This window comes from Aquila chrysaetos, chromosome 3 (genome assembly GCF_900496995.4).
Source record: "Aquila chrysaetos chrysaetos chromosome 3, bAquChr1.4, whole genome shotgun sequence".
Taxonomy (NCBI): Eukaryota; Metazoa; Chordata; class Aves; order Accipitriformes; family Accipitridae; genus Aquila; species Aquila chrysaetos.
The window spans coordinates 425,232-440,119 of NC_044006.1; the positions used below are offsets into that span (position 1 = coordinate 425,232).

At 52.7% G+C, this 14,888-nt stretch overlaps 1 protein-coding gene across 4 annotated transcripts; it reads right to left on the reverse strand.

Annotated features, from left to right (window-relative positions):
- Positions 1-857: 857 nt before the first annotated feature.
- Positions 858-14,416, reverse strand: PCIF1 (phosphorylated CTD interacting factor 1). Of its 4 annotated transcripts, none has more exons than XM_030009508.2 (18): positions 14,283-14,416; positions 13,912-14,020; positions 11,310-11,361; positions 10,927-11,065; positions 10,604-10,728; positions 10,004-10,141; positions 9,450-9,580; positions 9,062-9,216; positions 8,680-8,827; positions 8,389-8,472; positions 7,483-7,582; positions 7,108-7,270; positions 5,684-5,856; positions 4,508-4,594; positions 3,811-3,995; positions 3,205-3,298; positions 2,806-2,981; positions 858-1,957 (listed from the first exon to the last, which is right to left on the reverse strand). In XM_030009508.2, exons 4-18 carry the CDS (start codon positions 11,048-11,050, stop codon positions 1,705-1,707), a joined length of 2,136 nt encoding a protein of 711 aa, XP_029865368.1. In that variant the 5' UTR covers positions 11,051-11,065; positions 11,310-11,361; positions 13,912-14,020; positions 14,283-14,416; the 3' UTR covers positions 858-1,704. The 4 variants fall into 4 exon arrangements, with proteins under 4 accessions (XP_029865368.1, XP_040978466.1, XP_029865367.1 ...); XM_041122532.1 differs by lacking the exon at positions 11,310-11,361 and adding an exon at positions 13,638-13,831; XM_030009507.2 differs by lacking the exon at positions 11,310-11,361.
- Between the last annotated feature and the right edge of the window lie 472 nt (positions 14,417-14,888).

Consider the following 14,888-nt stretch of genomic DNA (forward strand, 5'->3'; position numbering starts at 1 on the left):
CCTTTGGGCCAGGGAAACCCAGCTGGGGAGCACTGGCTTCCACGGTGCCTGCAGCCCATCCAGAGGCAGAGGTGAAGCCAGGAAATTCCTGAACCCCAGAAAAGCCAGGTCAGAGAACTACCACAGCTTTTAACTCCCAGAGCTGCCTTCACCTCCTTAGACCAGAAGAGACTGAAAGATTCTTTAATCCAACAGCCAGGGACAGGGTGAGATCGATGGCTGGAAGCTGAAGCAAGACCAGTCCAGCCAGGGAATGTCTGCACTTCGAGAGCATGGTGCATCGACCCGAGGCTGCTCTCCCCAGGAAATCTCCCCCCTCAGAGCAGCCATCCCCCCACACCAGGCCAGCGCTAGGGATTGACCGCAGGAAAGCCCAGCCAAGCTCTCTCACCACCGCATCGGTCACTGCTCCGCACCGATGAGGCTGTGCCTGCAGCACGGCTCAGCCTGGGCCTCTGTGAATGGGGGGCAAAGGGCTACCAAAGTGCCGAGCACCCCAGAGCAGAAACCCCGCAAGGAGAAGCTGGCTTATTCTGCCCTGAAGAGGCTGAGGGCAATTACAGCTGCCTGCACTTCTCAAAGGGTCGTTACAGGGAAGAGAAAGCCAAACTCTTCACCATAGCAGCAGACAATGAACCAAGAGGGTAGTGGTCAGGTTGCTTTAGGGGGTTTGCACTAGTCATTAGGCAAAAAAAGTCACCAGGAAGGCACTGCAGCACAGAACGGGTCAGACACCAGGGAGTTCTCGAAAAAAAAAAAAGCCAACACTTTTCTACCTTTCAGCCAGAGAGAGATGAGGACAGGGGGTGACCACAGGCGCCCTGGCCAACAGAGAAGGAAAGGCACGGACACAGGGCAGAGCTGTATGCTGGTTTTTAATGTTCCTAAGAACTAGGAAACAGAAATCAAAAATAGACTTTGCTCTTCTTGATAAAAGTAATAAAATGGTTAGCGGTGTTAAATTAATCCTTACAAAACAAAACCCAAGGAGGTTAAATAAAGCCCGGAGGCTCCGCGTAAAAACCACAACGACTACAAAACAGCTGCAAAGACGTCTTTACACACCAAAGAAACTCCTCTTCTCCACTCCTCCCCTATACACAGCGTCGGCAAACACGGGACTCACACATGTGGGAAAGAAACACGGATGCAATGGGAGCAGCCCTGCAAGGAGCATGGGCGCCACGGACAGAACTATTTACACTATGGACACGGAGCTGTGCTGGTGCCAGTCCGGCCGCAGGAGCCCCCGGGCTCTGCCCGTCCTTCTCCTGCCGGCGCCGGGCTGCGGCCAGCTGCCGGGGCCCCTCCTGCCATGGCGCTTAGGCGCCGAGCACTCGTGCTTGTCATCCGTCCCTCCATCTGTCCCGCCATCCTTCTGCCCATGCGTGCATCCCAGCTCTGGCTGCCCCTTCCCTCAGCGCTCCAGCGTCGAAGGGGCTGCCTGCTCCTCCTGCCGCGCCACGCCGGGTTCCCTTGCCCTCCAGCAAGGGCCGCAGCCGAACCTCCTCTCCCTGCCGGCAGCCGGGGGCTCCCCGGCGCTCCTGAGCGGGGGCGGCGTGCAGTTCGCAGAGGAAAGCAGGTGCCGTGGAGCTGCTGCGCAAGAGTCCCCCGGGCCGGTGCTGCGCAGCCAGCAGTCTCTCCACTGCCCCGGCAAGCCTCGGGGCCGCTGGCACCTCCCCTGCCACCTCGCACCTCTGCGTCTTAGTTGGGATTAGTCTCCCGGCTGCTGCTTTGCTCTCGGCCCAGCTCCCGCTCTTTGTCTGCTGTGGAGGAGGAGGAGGAAGAGGATGATGACGAGGAGGAGGACGAGGAGCTAAGGGTCCGGCCTGAATGCTTGTAGGCTGCAACAAGCTCCTGCAGCCGCTCCGGCGTGGGCTCCCACTTGGCAAAACCGGCACTGTTCTGCAGGAAGAGGACGGCTGTGTTGTGCACGGCCTTATAGTACATCTCCTCTCTGCAAGGGAAGACAACAGGCACTCAGCATCTCCCCTGGCCCACCTGCTCAGAAGTCACACAACTGCCACCAGACCCACTTCTCAGCACCCAGCCCCTCCTCTTCTTGCGTGTCATGTTTAGGACAAGTATTCGTCTCTGTCCTTTTCTCTCATTATTCTGAGGAAAAGAGCAGGCAGAGTACAGTGTCAGGCATTGCTGAATAAAGGCAGAGGCTTGCAAACTTTCAGAGGAGAAGCAGAGATGCTGCATAGCCACGTAGCTCACTACCAGCATCTGCAGCAGGACACTGCTGTCCCTGCAGAAGGAGACTCATCACGGTATGGCATCAGTCATAACCAGGTACAGAGAACTTAAGTGTTTAAGCACTTGTTGCTTAAAGTCGTTGTTGCCTGAACTTGCTGCTTAAACAGCAGACCAACAGCCAGCTTGCTCCACTGAGGACTAAGGTCCTACCTGCCCCTTGCTTCTGCTTCGCCCCACGTGACACCGAATTGCTGCGGCATTCACAGCCCAGGAAACGCTGCTCAGCTGGCTCACCAGATCAGAGGGCTGCCAGAGCAGCACAGATGATCACCACAGCACCACATGTATGACCTGTTCAGACTGGACTCGGACCCACAGGATACACCACTTGCAAGCTTTTCGTTAGTGAAATACCCTGGCAGTCATTAAACGAGTGTGAAATTCACAACACTCTGTATGCGTATCTTAAAAATCTAGGGTGATTATGTGCTGCGTTTCTCCTTGCCTGCTCCCTACTTCCCATTGATTTCAACTTGGGATAAGATACGTCTGCCATACAGCTTCAGAAATGCATTCCCAGAAGGACCCGAGAAAAAGGCCTACTTTTTGCAGACATGCTGAGACCCGCTGCGGTATTCGTGATCAAAGGCTGGCAGGATGAGCTGGTGTCGCTTGAACTTGCTCTGCTCCATGCGGGTCAGGGCTGGTGTAGGAGGGTCCCGCCACTCAGGGATGAAGACAATAAAGGAGAGAGGCTCACTGGAGTTCTCCAGCAGTTTCTAGTTCAACAAGAAAATGAACCACCTCAGTGCTGGCTGAGCAATGACATGTCTAATGAGTCCTATGGAAAGGAAACACTTCTGCTTCTAGAGCGGTGCCGCAGCAGTCACTGTCGTTTGCCTTCTGCATTACAGCCCTGCTGTGAGGGCATGGGAGCAGTGGCGAGAAGAGGACTGACTGCACAGCTCCAGTCAGAACAACTCCACAGGTGAGTGAACATACCTCAAAGTGAGAGACCATGGCATCCATCAGCTCCTCACAGAACGGAGGATTTGCCTCAAAAGAGCCACTTATAGGGAAGAAATCCAGGCACGGGCTGCAGGAAAAAGGCAAAGATCTCTATCAGAAAGGCTAGAATTCTTATTTTCACACCTTAAAAAGCATCCCTTTCCTCAGAACAGGCAGTCATACTCTCAGAAAGCCTAAACCCCCAGCAGTATAGGGCCTGCCGCTTCTAACAGCAGGACTGGTCACTGGGGACACACTCCACCTGTAGTCGCTGAAGGCGACTGCTGATTCAAGCTGACTCTTCAACGGCCCAGGTCTCCCATTCTTCAGAACAAGGGCAAGCGCTGGCAGACCTATAAACTGCGTTACTTCAGGGACCAGAGCCCTCTAACTAGACTAACAACACACTCCTGACTGTTTCACAGCCAGTCTGTGTCCACTCATTGCCTTTAGGCAGGCCTGAAGTACACACCCTTCTGAGCAGACATCACACAACCGGCTACTGCCCTGAACACACAGACACGTCAGCCTGTCTTGAGTCATCGCACGTGCACGCACCCACACAGAAACACAGCAAAGGCACCGGAACGTAAGACTCACCCCCTGGATCCAAAATACCCGTCTGTATCCAAGAAGGCCGAACAGTACTGTTTAAAATAGCAATTCAGGGGCGAGGCAAAGCATTCAAAACTCACTCCAAAGAGCTTGTGGAGGGCTTCGAAGATGTGCACGGGAAGTGCCCCTTGCAGGCCAGTTCCTTCGTACAGACCCACACCGAACATCATCTGAGGAGAGCAAACCCTGGTGAGCCATGCCTGCACTCACTGTTCCTGCTGCTCCCTTCACTGACCACAGACCCAGGGCCATATGTCCATGCACCCACTCCTCTAGGTATGCAGGGCCCCCTCATCCTTTCTCAAATTTGTGTAGGTCCCCTGCATGTACCCAAGAATGTTCTTTAGATATTTCATCCAACTTGGGCCCCACAAACCAACTGTCAATTTTCACATATATCGCCCATGAACCTTCAGCTGGTCCTCAGAGTCAAGAACTACTGAAGGTCTCTTTCATAAAAATTTATCTTTACCCCCACCGAGGTCTCCTGCCAAGATCAGAGTTGCTCCCCAGACTGCAGTCCTACCTCAAAACACTGGGAGCAGACATTGGAGCCAGTTTAAACCCTACTTTGCATCAGGCTCCCAGAGCTGTGGACCCCCCCCCAGAGCAGAGACAACAAGTTCAGTTCCCCACTATTACTAAGGCTTTCTGATGTACAACCACTGTGACGAGACAGCACCTGATATCGGCGGAGAAGGCACCAAACCCTGGGCAGAAACTTTTCAAAGCCAGAGTCGTCAATGCAACTGTACCGATAGAGAAGCCACTGGAAGAGAAAGCCCAGCAATTAAACACAAACAGAATCAACAAAGATAAGACAGTACACAAACATACCATGACATGGAGAGGGACACTGATGAACAACAGGAGCAGGTGGGGCTCTGCATGGAGGCTTGTCAGCACATCTGCTTTTACCGTGTGAATGAAGTGCGAGCTCTTTACTAGCATGAATGAATGTACTGCATCAGCAAGCGTCTCTCAGCAAGGGCTGCCCTGCTGCGAGTACGACCATGCTTGCAGCACAGTACATATCCGAAATATACACGCAACACCTTGTATGTATTCCCAGCAGAAGCCTGACCCCGACTAAGGTGAAAGTAGCTGTCCTCATTTCTGCTACAATTAGGGCAGTGTCTGACAGCGTCCGCCAGGTCAGCACTCCATCCCTCTGCACAGTCCCTCCTCTCAGAGGACAAGGAGAAATTAAATCTCCCACTAAAGAGCCATTTGTGACAAGTGACTGTCATGGTTTCGGCTGGGATAGAGTTAATTTACTTCCTAGTAGCTGGTATAGTGTTATATTTTTAATTTAGTGTGAGAATAATGTCAGTAACACACTGCTGTTTTTAGTTGTTGCTAAGTAAAGTTTATACTAAGTCAAGGATTTTTCAGCTTCTCATGCCCAGCCAGCAAGAAGGCTGGAGGGGCACAAGAAGTTGAGAGGGGACACAGCCAGGACAGCTGACCCAAACTGGCCAACAGGGTATTCCATACCATGTGATGTCACGCCCAGTATATAAACTGGGGGCAGTTGGCGTGCGGCGGGGCAGATTGCTGCTCGGGAACTAAATGGACATTGGTCGGCGAGTGGTGAGCAATTGCATTGTACATCAATTGTTTTGTATATTCCAATTCTTTTATTATTATTGCCATTTTATTGTTGTTATTATTATCATTATTAGTTTCTTCCTTTCTGTTCTATTAAACTGTTCTTATCTCAACCCACGAGTTTCACTTTTTTTCAGTTCTCTCCCCCAGCCCCCTGTGAGGGGAGTGAGCGAGCAGCTGCATGGGGCTCAGTTGCCACCTGGGGTTAAACCACGACAGTCATGCAGGACTGGCAGTCAGCCCTTACCAGCTTGCTGAAGTAGTTGCGGCTCACTTTCACCATCTCCCCCTTGTACCGCACACATGCCACGTTGTTTTCCATGTGCATTTCCACGCTGGGGAGTGGTGGGGAGGGGATGGCCAGTCTCACTGGGTAACAGTATACGAGCCTATCCTGGACTTCAGGAGCTTCGACCTCAGCTACAGAGAACAAAGAGAAAGTCAGTCCATTAGAATCCAAGGACGTTTGGGAGAGATCTTCCTTCCACCTCAAAACATGCACCGACAGGAATAGGGCTAAAGAGCAGAGTGGTCCCCTCAAAAACACCATGGTGGTCCTTCATAAATCTCGTGGGCAGCTACCTAGGTTCAGAGCTGATTCCCCAAATTAATTCCATCACCCACTGCCAGAGCACAAAGAGGACCTATTTCACAGTATTTCTCCACCTCTAACACAGCAGACCTGTAGACCGCATACAACCATCCCATCATCGTGAGGCATGTTCCAGACAAGTAAAACACTTTCCTTGTTCCTACTGTTACTGTTTCAGTTTGCCCCAAGCTCATCCAAAGCACAATATTCCCAGGCTGTCAAGCGCAGGAGGTAAAAGAATCTTCCTGCCACCCTGTGGTTACCCATTGCAGACAGCAGCTTAGCCTTGGCTTCAGCGGGAAAAAAGAGAGCTCATCGGAAAGATCAGTCGGAAGGAGTCACAGATTCAACAGGGTGGGAAGACAAGCAGCAAAAACAAGCAGCAAAAGGCAAACACTGGGCTCTAAAGAAGGGAGTCTGAGGAGAGCTAGGACCCAAAAAGGAAAAGGACTACAGAACTGTGGTGATGAAAGAAGCAGGGACTACAGAAGAAGGAAAAGGTGACTAGAGGCAGAAGTACAGACATAAACTAGGAAGAAAGAACAGAGAAAAGATCAAGGAACATGAATCTTCTGCCGGAAAAGGAAGAAGGGTGCACAGTGACATGCCGGGAGGCAGAGGAGTGCAGAAGGTGCTCAGAACCCAAGAAATGTGGCAAAGGAGAATATAGGGAGGGAGAGGGCGCTTGGCATTAGGAAGGGGATTGTCAGCTGTCTCCAGGAATTCGTGAAGAAGCAGAGCAAAAAAACATGGTCCAGGGAAATGAACTAACACCCTGTTCAGTGTGGTCAGCTCCTAACAAGCTACTTAATCCTGACAAATCATACATTTATGATATTTGATATTACAGCCAGTAACAGTACCTGACAAAAGACACCTTGCCACTGCACAGGCACTGTGTGACTCTGTCAGCTAAGACCTATGCTGGACTGGTTATTGCTGACTCGATTAAATTCAACCCCGTGGACTCAGAGCAGCCCTCTCAACAGGTAATGCTATTTGAATGGGGACAGGCCAGAGTACGTTGCCTTTAAGTTGCAGTGCTGTAGCCCTACAGCTCTTCAGAGCTGACTGCGTACCAGATATATTGTTCTCTTTGAGTATGGCAAGATGCTTCTCCCGGATCCGCTTGACGTATTCAAGGGATATGTAGTAAATCTTACTGCAGATGCCTTCAACGGAGTCCTTTGCTGCAGCAGACACATGGGGCCCACATTGTTTGCGTAAGTGCTCCAGGCGGTCCTGCAGAACCAGAGAACCAGAGTCCCTTACACAACCCACCACCGGACTTCCCCAGAGGCATGCACAGTCTCCATGCTGCTGTCACTCCCATTTCACAAAGCAAAGGAAAGCAATCACAGCCTTCTCCAGAAGCACCTTTATCTGGCCCCAACACACCCCCCATCCTTTCCCTGGCTCTCTGCGCACAGCTGCACAAGCAGAGGGACACTGACCATGTAGTCCTCCTTAGAGGCAGAATGGTCCCGTCGCAGCCAGCTGAAGGTGTCCTCCACGTTCCACTTCACCACCTTCCTGCTGTCTGGTGAAGCACTCCTGCACAAAGCAGAGAAGCAAAATTGAACCCACGGCTGCACAGCAATATATATTCCATCCCACCACAACGGTTTTCTGTCAGTGGGGGAACACAGCTGCTGACACTTCCTCAAGGCCCCATCCTGTCACTCTGCTCCAGGCCCCACTCTGTCACCCCGCCCCAGGCCTCCTCTGGAAAGTCCTTCCAGACATTTCTATGACTAGGGACTGCCATGCTCTCTCCAAAACACAGTGTAGCTGTCTGCTGTCCTCTCTGCAACAAGAGAGGCAGATAAAGCATTTATATACCATGGAAATGGTCCACTTTGATCTTGCCTCTTGTTTTCAAATGCAGCCACTGCTAGGAGCTTGTGACTGAGAAAACTACCCTGTTAACAAGCTTTTTATTTTCCCCACAAGGCCATCTTCCTCAATTCTGTCCTGTGGCAGAACTTGTCAGAAAAATCATACGTGGTATAATAAAATACCACTGTAAGCTTGCTGCTCTTTAATAGCAGTGCGTGCCCAAGAACTCCTGTTTATTTTCTCAGGGATAAATGACGGAAGGCATTCCATGTCCAGTATTTCACAGACTCTCACTTGTCTCTGCATACATTCAGCTTCCCAACACCAGATTTTACTCTAACATTACTATCAAAGAATGCCTCCAGCACTATTGTTTTTCTTCTCTACGTTCCTAACCTTGCTCTTCCTCAGTAATATGATGACCAATGCTGAATAAGGTGGGATGCAGCAACCCCTTCTGAAAGTCCCTATCACCTGTTTCTCTTTTCTGAACATGACAGCACTGTAAGAGGAACTCCCACCTGGATTCAATGAGCCGTTTCGCAGCCTCGGCATACTTGAAGAGCAGTCTCTTGGCTTCCTCCCGGAACTTGATTCTGGATAACCTGAGGAAAGTTTAAATTATATGCATCAGTTCCACAGCTGCCGTGAAGGCATGGAGGCCAGGTCCAGTTCCCAAGCTTTATATCACCAGCACCCTACCACTTCATTAGCAAAAGTAAAACACAAAAGCACAGAACCGTGGCTGCTAAATCACTGGACCAGACCAATACAAAAATATCCCAGCAAGGTGCCCTGTCTTTGAACAGTACCTGATGGGAATGTCATTCATGATCTCTCTGAACATGGAAGGAGACACTACTGGCTCGCAGTCACTTGGTAAAAGAGGATCTGTCCCTTTATCAACCACCTTCCTCTCCAACATCCAGCGATTAAAGGACTCCCTTGGGGGGTCAATCCCTGGAGAAGCACAGAAAAAGGGTCTAATCAATACAATAAAGAGATGCCCAGAAGCTCTGCTGAGGATCATCACATTGGAGTTCTGCCAAACAAGTTCACAACCAACAATGTCGCAGAGAGCATAACCATCACAAAAAGAGATCACAAGGACAAGACAGACATAAACCAGAAGGAAGAACACCACAGTACTGCAGGATTGATAAGACAAATAAGGGGAGCCCAACAGAAACTTACCTTCTCGTTGCTGGCAGAGCTCACGATAATGTTGCCGCAGCTTGAGAATGAGCTGGGACCGAAGCAGCTCCACCTCGGGGTGGGGAGAAAGCACTTCAGATGGTGCTCTCTGCTTAATCACTGCATTTGTCTGAATATCCAGGTCCCAATATACTCTACGGAAGAAGCAAATGTTGTCAGGAGGGCCAGATCATTGGCTTATTATCAAATATTACTTCTAAAGATGCTTCCTTTGGCTGTTTCACCAGCCAGGAAAATTGAACTATCAAGACTCCTTGCAAAGATATAAGGGGGTGTCAAGTCCCTCAGGTTCTTCTTCAAAGATGTCTAGAAAACCAGGTGTCTCTAACCTACCACCAAGAAAAGAAGACAAATGGAGACAACTCACTCAGTTGGTCGTAAAAGAGCTGCCTGCTGTTTATCTTCAGGTGAAACACACCATGCCTTCAAAACAGAGGTTCCTGGAATACTGGGAGAGCTGGGCACTGGCTGAGCAGCTGGGTTCCCTGGGACGTCCGCCTGGGCATGTAAAAGATGAATTACTGCCTCACAGAGACAGGTAAAGGGGAAGCAGCCCAATATACCTAACAATCCTGCACCAGTACACCACGCAGGATACCCCCATGAATTGCTAGAGCACATTTTGCCTGCTGTTGGCATAAGTTAACGTGGACATGCAAGCTACCATGTTTCTCAGTCATAATCTGTTATCTCCCAACTCCCATACCACACCTCAGGCTGTAAGAGAGAAATGACAGCTTGGCAGGACCCGAGTCTGCTTCCACTTTCATACTTTCCGAGTGTCAGCTGTCGCAGTTTGAGTTATACTAGGGTGGCCTGACCTTGCGCAGTTCAAAAAAACATAGGTCCAAGCTCCAGATCCTCTAGGTTTCAGTTTGAACAATATCCATAAGCGTATTTGTTTCACAGCACCAGACCCACCTTGGGCTTTTTCATACTGTTGCCACTCGGTGGAACCTCCTCAGAGAATCTCCTCTTTCTTTGTTTGCTCTCCACAGAGGTATCTATCATCCCACCTTCCAGTGGCATCGGAGCCGCATTCAATCCCAGAGGGTCTGACTATGAGCATCCAAACAACAGCACGTTAGTTCATCAGCTGCCACTGCCAAGTCCCAGACAAAGGCAATAAGCCCTCTTAACTTGCCATTTCACTGTCCCAGGTTCCCACACAGGTGGAAATAAGGACACCAATACACACCTACAGAAAGCTAAAAAATTCTGTTCTAGACCTGTGTCTGTATGCTTTTTTTTAAGACTTAGATGTGAAAAATGCAACACAACTCCCTCAGGTTGAGTGTTCTATGAGCAGTGCACTACACCCGGAACAGCACTACCTGAGTTCTGTTCCTGAAAGAGGAACATTTCATCAGAACCAAGTCAGACAATGGACTTAGCGAACAGTTCTGAAGGCAGAGAAGACCCTCCCACATCTGCAATCTGAAGTCCACAAGACCACGGCATCTGCCCCTGCAGAATATCCCAGTATTGGCACACTCCCCTCAGAGATGAGGGCTTACTTACAATGACATCGTGCTGTCCTAGAACAGGCATTTCCCACAGAGACTGGTTAGTGAAGCGATTGAAGTAGTAAGGGCGATTCTCCCGCTTGCTCCAGCACTTCTCCCAGCCAGCCTGCACCAGCTCATCTGAGAAGACAGCGAGAGTCAGGAGAGGAGCAGTCCTGAACAACAGCCCTGCCCTTCAGGTCCCCATCACTGCCACAGCACACTCTGAAACATGCATCATTCCTAGCCTCCCTCAGCGGCCTCGCTTCACCTTCTCTCCCCTGCTACCAGGGCCCTGCAGAACTCCACGCTGGGCCTTCCCAAAAGCAGAGTCAGTACCTGGCAGGTCCTGTACCAGTCGCATAGGTTTGGGGGAGCTGGGCTGGTTCTGGTTGGAGGTGCCAGGTGAGTGACTCATGAGAGACGCTTCCTCCGCAGGGCTTCCGTGATTCTCATTGGCCATTTCTCAGCAACCACACTAGGAAAAAAGTAGACATAAAGTCCATGTTACAGCAGGAAAGATCCCAGATCCACTTGGCCCACTCAGCTGTGGCACTACAAGTTTGTCCTGACAATAAAACAGGGTTTGAACCAGTACACACGAAACAGCACCTGAGCCGTGAAAAGTACCTGTTATCCTAGATACAACTGGTGAGGAGGAATGCTGAGCTTTAAATGGTGTCAACCAGGGAGTTCTTAAGGCCAGCATTCAAAATACTCACTTTTCAGCTAGATCTCTCCTAAGAGTGCAGCGTCTGGTCCCATACATCAGGACTGAGAGCATAAAAAATAAAACACATTCCTCTGTGAACACGTACCACCTTCTGCCACGCTAATACTACTAGCCATATCTGATCTGTTATCCTCAGAGACAGTTTAAATCAACATTTACACACACATTAACTGCACATAATTTAAACAAAAGGCTCTTATTAAAAAAATTCTGCTATATAAAATAGGCCTAGTGCTTCACTAGTAACAACTTCTGTGGTTCAGAGAACCACAGGCTAGGAGTGGCGAACTCCTGAACTACTTTCCTCAGTATGTCCCAGGCCCAGACTAGCTGTTAAGCCTCAGCCAGGCTGTTTTAGCCTTTGGTACTTTTTCATCTGCATGAAAACAGTTATGCAAAAGAAGGTCCGTTGAAACAATAAAGCTCCCCTTAATCATTATTTAATGTTGCCAGCTGGAGAGAAAAACAGCCAGGCTTTTCCTTTCTTAGTCACCATTCTTCCCCCCCGGGGAAGTTTCTGAAACAGCACTGCAGATTGCTCTTCTCTGGCAGCCCTAAATACAGTGGCAATGAACTAGGGGGAAACAAGGCATTTTAAATAATTACCATCTACCTCAGTTACTTAACTCTATTCAGGCCTTCGGAGACACCCTACACAACATCTAAGTTAGGGCCACAGTAGCACAATCTTGGATACAGAAGTGTGTTCTTTAACTGAACACTGTAGTAGCCCCAGCAGCAGGCTCCCTTGTATAGCATCTCTTAAGTACAAACTCTGGTTTGGTTTGCAGGCTAAGTTATTTGGATTTATTCACCTTTGCTCCCATTCCTGTCCGTAAAAACTCTGCTGGCTATTTCAGAAGAGCAGAATGGTAGGAGCCAACAACTATCAAACGTTAGCAGGCACTAGCTAAGCAAGCTGTCTATAGCACTGGTTGCAGAATCTGCGATGCAGGCCAGGGCTGAGGAACTTGACCCTTTCAGCGCCTTGGAAGATGTTTCCATCCTTCCAGCCAGGGCAAGCAAGGAAAGCTGTGGGACACTGCAGGAACCTGGAGCTTTGGTCACTGCAGATAACAATAACCAAGCCCACAGGCAAAAGCATCTGCTACAGAGCGTACCAATGCAACCACGGAGGGACGTTTAAGCGCCTCAGCAGGTGAGCATTGCGCAATATTTGTTTACTCACACTTCCTCCTGAACTCCAACCCCACCGTGCCCTCTACAGTCACTTCACTTCAGCTAGCTGCCAGAAGGGCAGCAAGGTTAGCCCAGCCAACAGCAGCAGCTCAGACTTGCCTCGGGGCCGTCAGTGCAAGGAAGCACACCGGAGCCCAGGGCTGCAAGGCAGGAGCCTCACCAGGCAGTACTGCAGGTGCAGTAACTTTTGAAGGATGTGTTTAGCCCCTCCTACTTACACTAAAACCGTATTTGCACATGCAGGTGCTGATGTGTCCTGCACATTACGCCGACAACACATTATAATGAACTGGTATGTACTGACAGGACCAGACCTCCCAAAGTGAGCCAAGGATGTACTTCAAGAAGTTACAGATAGTGCTAGGTATCAAGATCTTCCTAGACTGGCTAGCACACACCAGCTGCAACGACTTGCCAGTGTTTTTCACCACTGATCGCTCAGAACGGCTGTCAAACAGGGTTCGCTGTTTTTGCCTTCTCCCGTGTAGGGATAAACTAGGATGGTGGAAGTAGACAAGAAGCTTTTATCACTCGATCAGTGTTGATGAGTATTAAATTCAAGTACCCTTAATGGCTAGGAAAAGGAAAAAAGCAAACTAACAGGAATCCTGACAGAAGCAACTCTACTTTTATGTAACTAGTATTGGGACTTAAGACAGTGAAAGGGACCCAGAGTAAGCATTTTATGGTGATTACGGTAATGTTTTTATACACCATGGCAATGCATACAGTACTTCACAAACACAGTATAACACTGTCCCTGCCCAGAGAGCTTACAACCTAGAAGCAGCAGCACAACCAGAGAGACCACAGCAAGGTGGAAGAAGACACAAAGTAAAGAAGTACAGCAAACAGGATCATTATTTGTTTCCATTTCACCGAGGTAGGATTTTACACAACACAACAGCAAATGCAGACAAAGGAGAGCAGCGACAGCCCCCCAGGACACTGCAAGGTTCTCCCTCATCCCAGAGCCACGGCTGCTTCAGGAGGCTGGAAGCCAGGCCACCGCCTCCCTCCGTCGGTACTTCTCCCTTTCCCCAGAGCCAGCCCTTGCGCCTGGCCAGGCGGGCCAGGGGCTGAGCAGAGCACAGAGCTCCCGAGGCGGCACGCACACCTGCGGCGAGCGCGCTGGGGACCGAGGGAAAGCATGCTGCCGGGCAGCGCGGAGGCAGCTCCCGGGGCTGCCCTCCCGGAGGCGGCGACGGGACGGAGCTCCTCGGCGCGGCGGGCCGGGACCGGCGGGCAGCCACGGGCGCCGGGGGCCCAGCGAGTGCGGAGCGGAGGCGGCGGCGGCGGCAACTCTGCAGGCTGGACGGGAGGAGTCCGGGGGCACGGTCTAAGCGGGGCGGAGGCCGGGCGGCCCCGCGCCCGGGCAGGCGAGTACTTACGGTGGCGGGCTGCCTGGCGGGACGCGTGGCCGTCGCTCCGTGCTCGCCGCTGGCGCGCCGGGGCCGCATCCTCATAGCGGGGCGTCCCGCGCCTGGCCCGCGGGGGCCGCTGCGGAGACAGGAGGCCGTTACGGCGCGCCGCGGGGGAGGAGCCGCCGGAACGCGCGCAGGCGCGGCGGGAGAGCGGCGACCAGCGCAGCCGGGGCGGGCGCGGCGGCGGCGGCCGCGCTCTAAGATGGCGGCCGCGGGCCTGCGCCGCCTCCCCCTTCGCCGCCGCCCGCCCGCCCGCCCACCTCCTCCTCCTCCTTCTTCGCCTTTTCCTCCTCCTCCTCCGCCAGGGCAGGCCCCGGCCGCGCGGGAGCGCCGCTTACCTGGGCGTGAGGTCGGGAGCTGTAGGCACCGGGCACCGCTGCGTCTCCCGCCGCCGCCCCACCTCCGCCTCGCCCGCCCCGCCGCCGCCATCTTGCGCCGGGACCGCGGGCCGCCGGTGCGCAGGCGCGGGGCCGCCCCGCCCTCGGCACTGCGCAGGCGCCGCCGCCCGCCCGCCGCCCGGCGCATGCGCGCTCCCCCCACACTCCCCGCGCCCCGGCCCGCCGGCAGCGCGGCTGCGCGGAGCCCGGCCCGCGCTCGGCCGGCGGGCCGGGCGCAATGCGCGGAGGGGCGGGCGGCGGCCCCCTCCGCCCTGCCCCGGCGCCATCTTTGGTGTGGCGCGGCGGCGGCGGCCCGCCCCGTTGCGGGCACGGCCGCGCCGCCGCCGCTATTTCGGGCCGCGCAGCCTGTCATTGCGGCCCGCGGCGGCAGCTGCCGAGCGGCCCTGCCCGCCCGCCGCGGGCGGTTCCTGTCACAGGCTAGGGCGAGGCCCCGAGCGGTCGCCACCAAAGGGCCCTTTGAAGCGCGGCGGCGCCGGGGCGGAGCGGGCGGCCGGGCCCGAGGGCGGCGGCAGCGCATTGATGTGCCGGCGGGGGCGGCCGCCGGCG

Coding starts and splice junctions, on each gene's coding strand:
- PCIF1 (XM_030009507.2), bottom strand. CDS start 11,050: ATGGCCAATGAGAATCACGGAAGCCCTGCGGAGGAAGCGTCTCTCATG. Junction 7,271..7,482: donor CCTCTAAGGAGGACTACATG/GTCAGTGTCCCT, acceptor CTGGTTCTGCAG/GACCGCCTGGAGCACTTACG. Junction 4,595..5,683: donor GCAACTACTTCAGCAAGCTG/GTAAGGGCTGAC, acceptor TTTCTCTTCCAG/TGGCTTCTCTATCGGTACAG.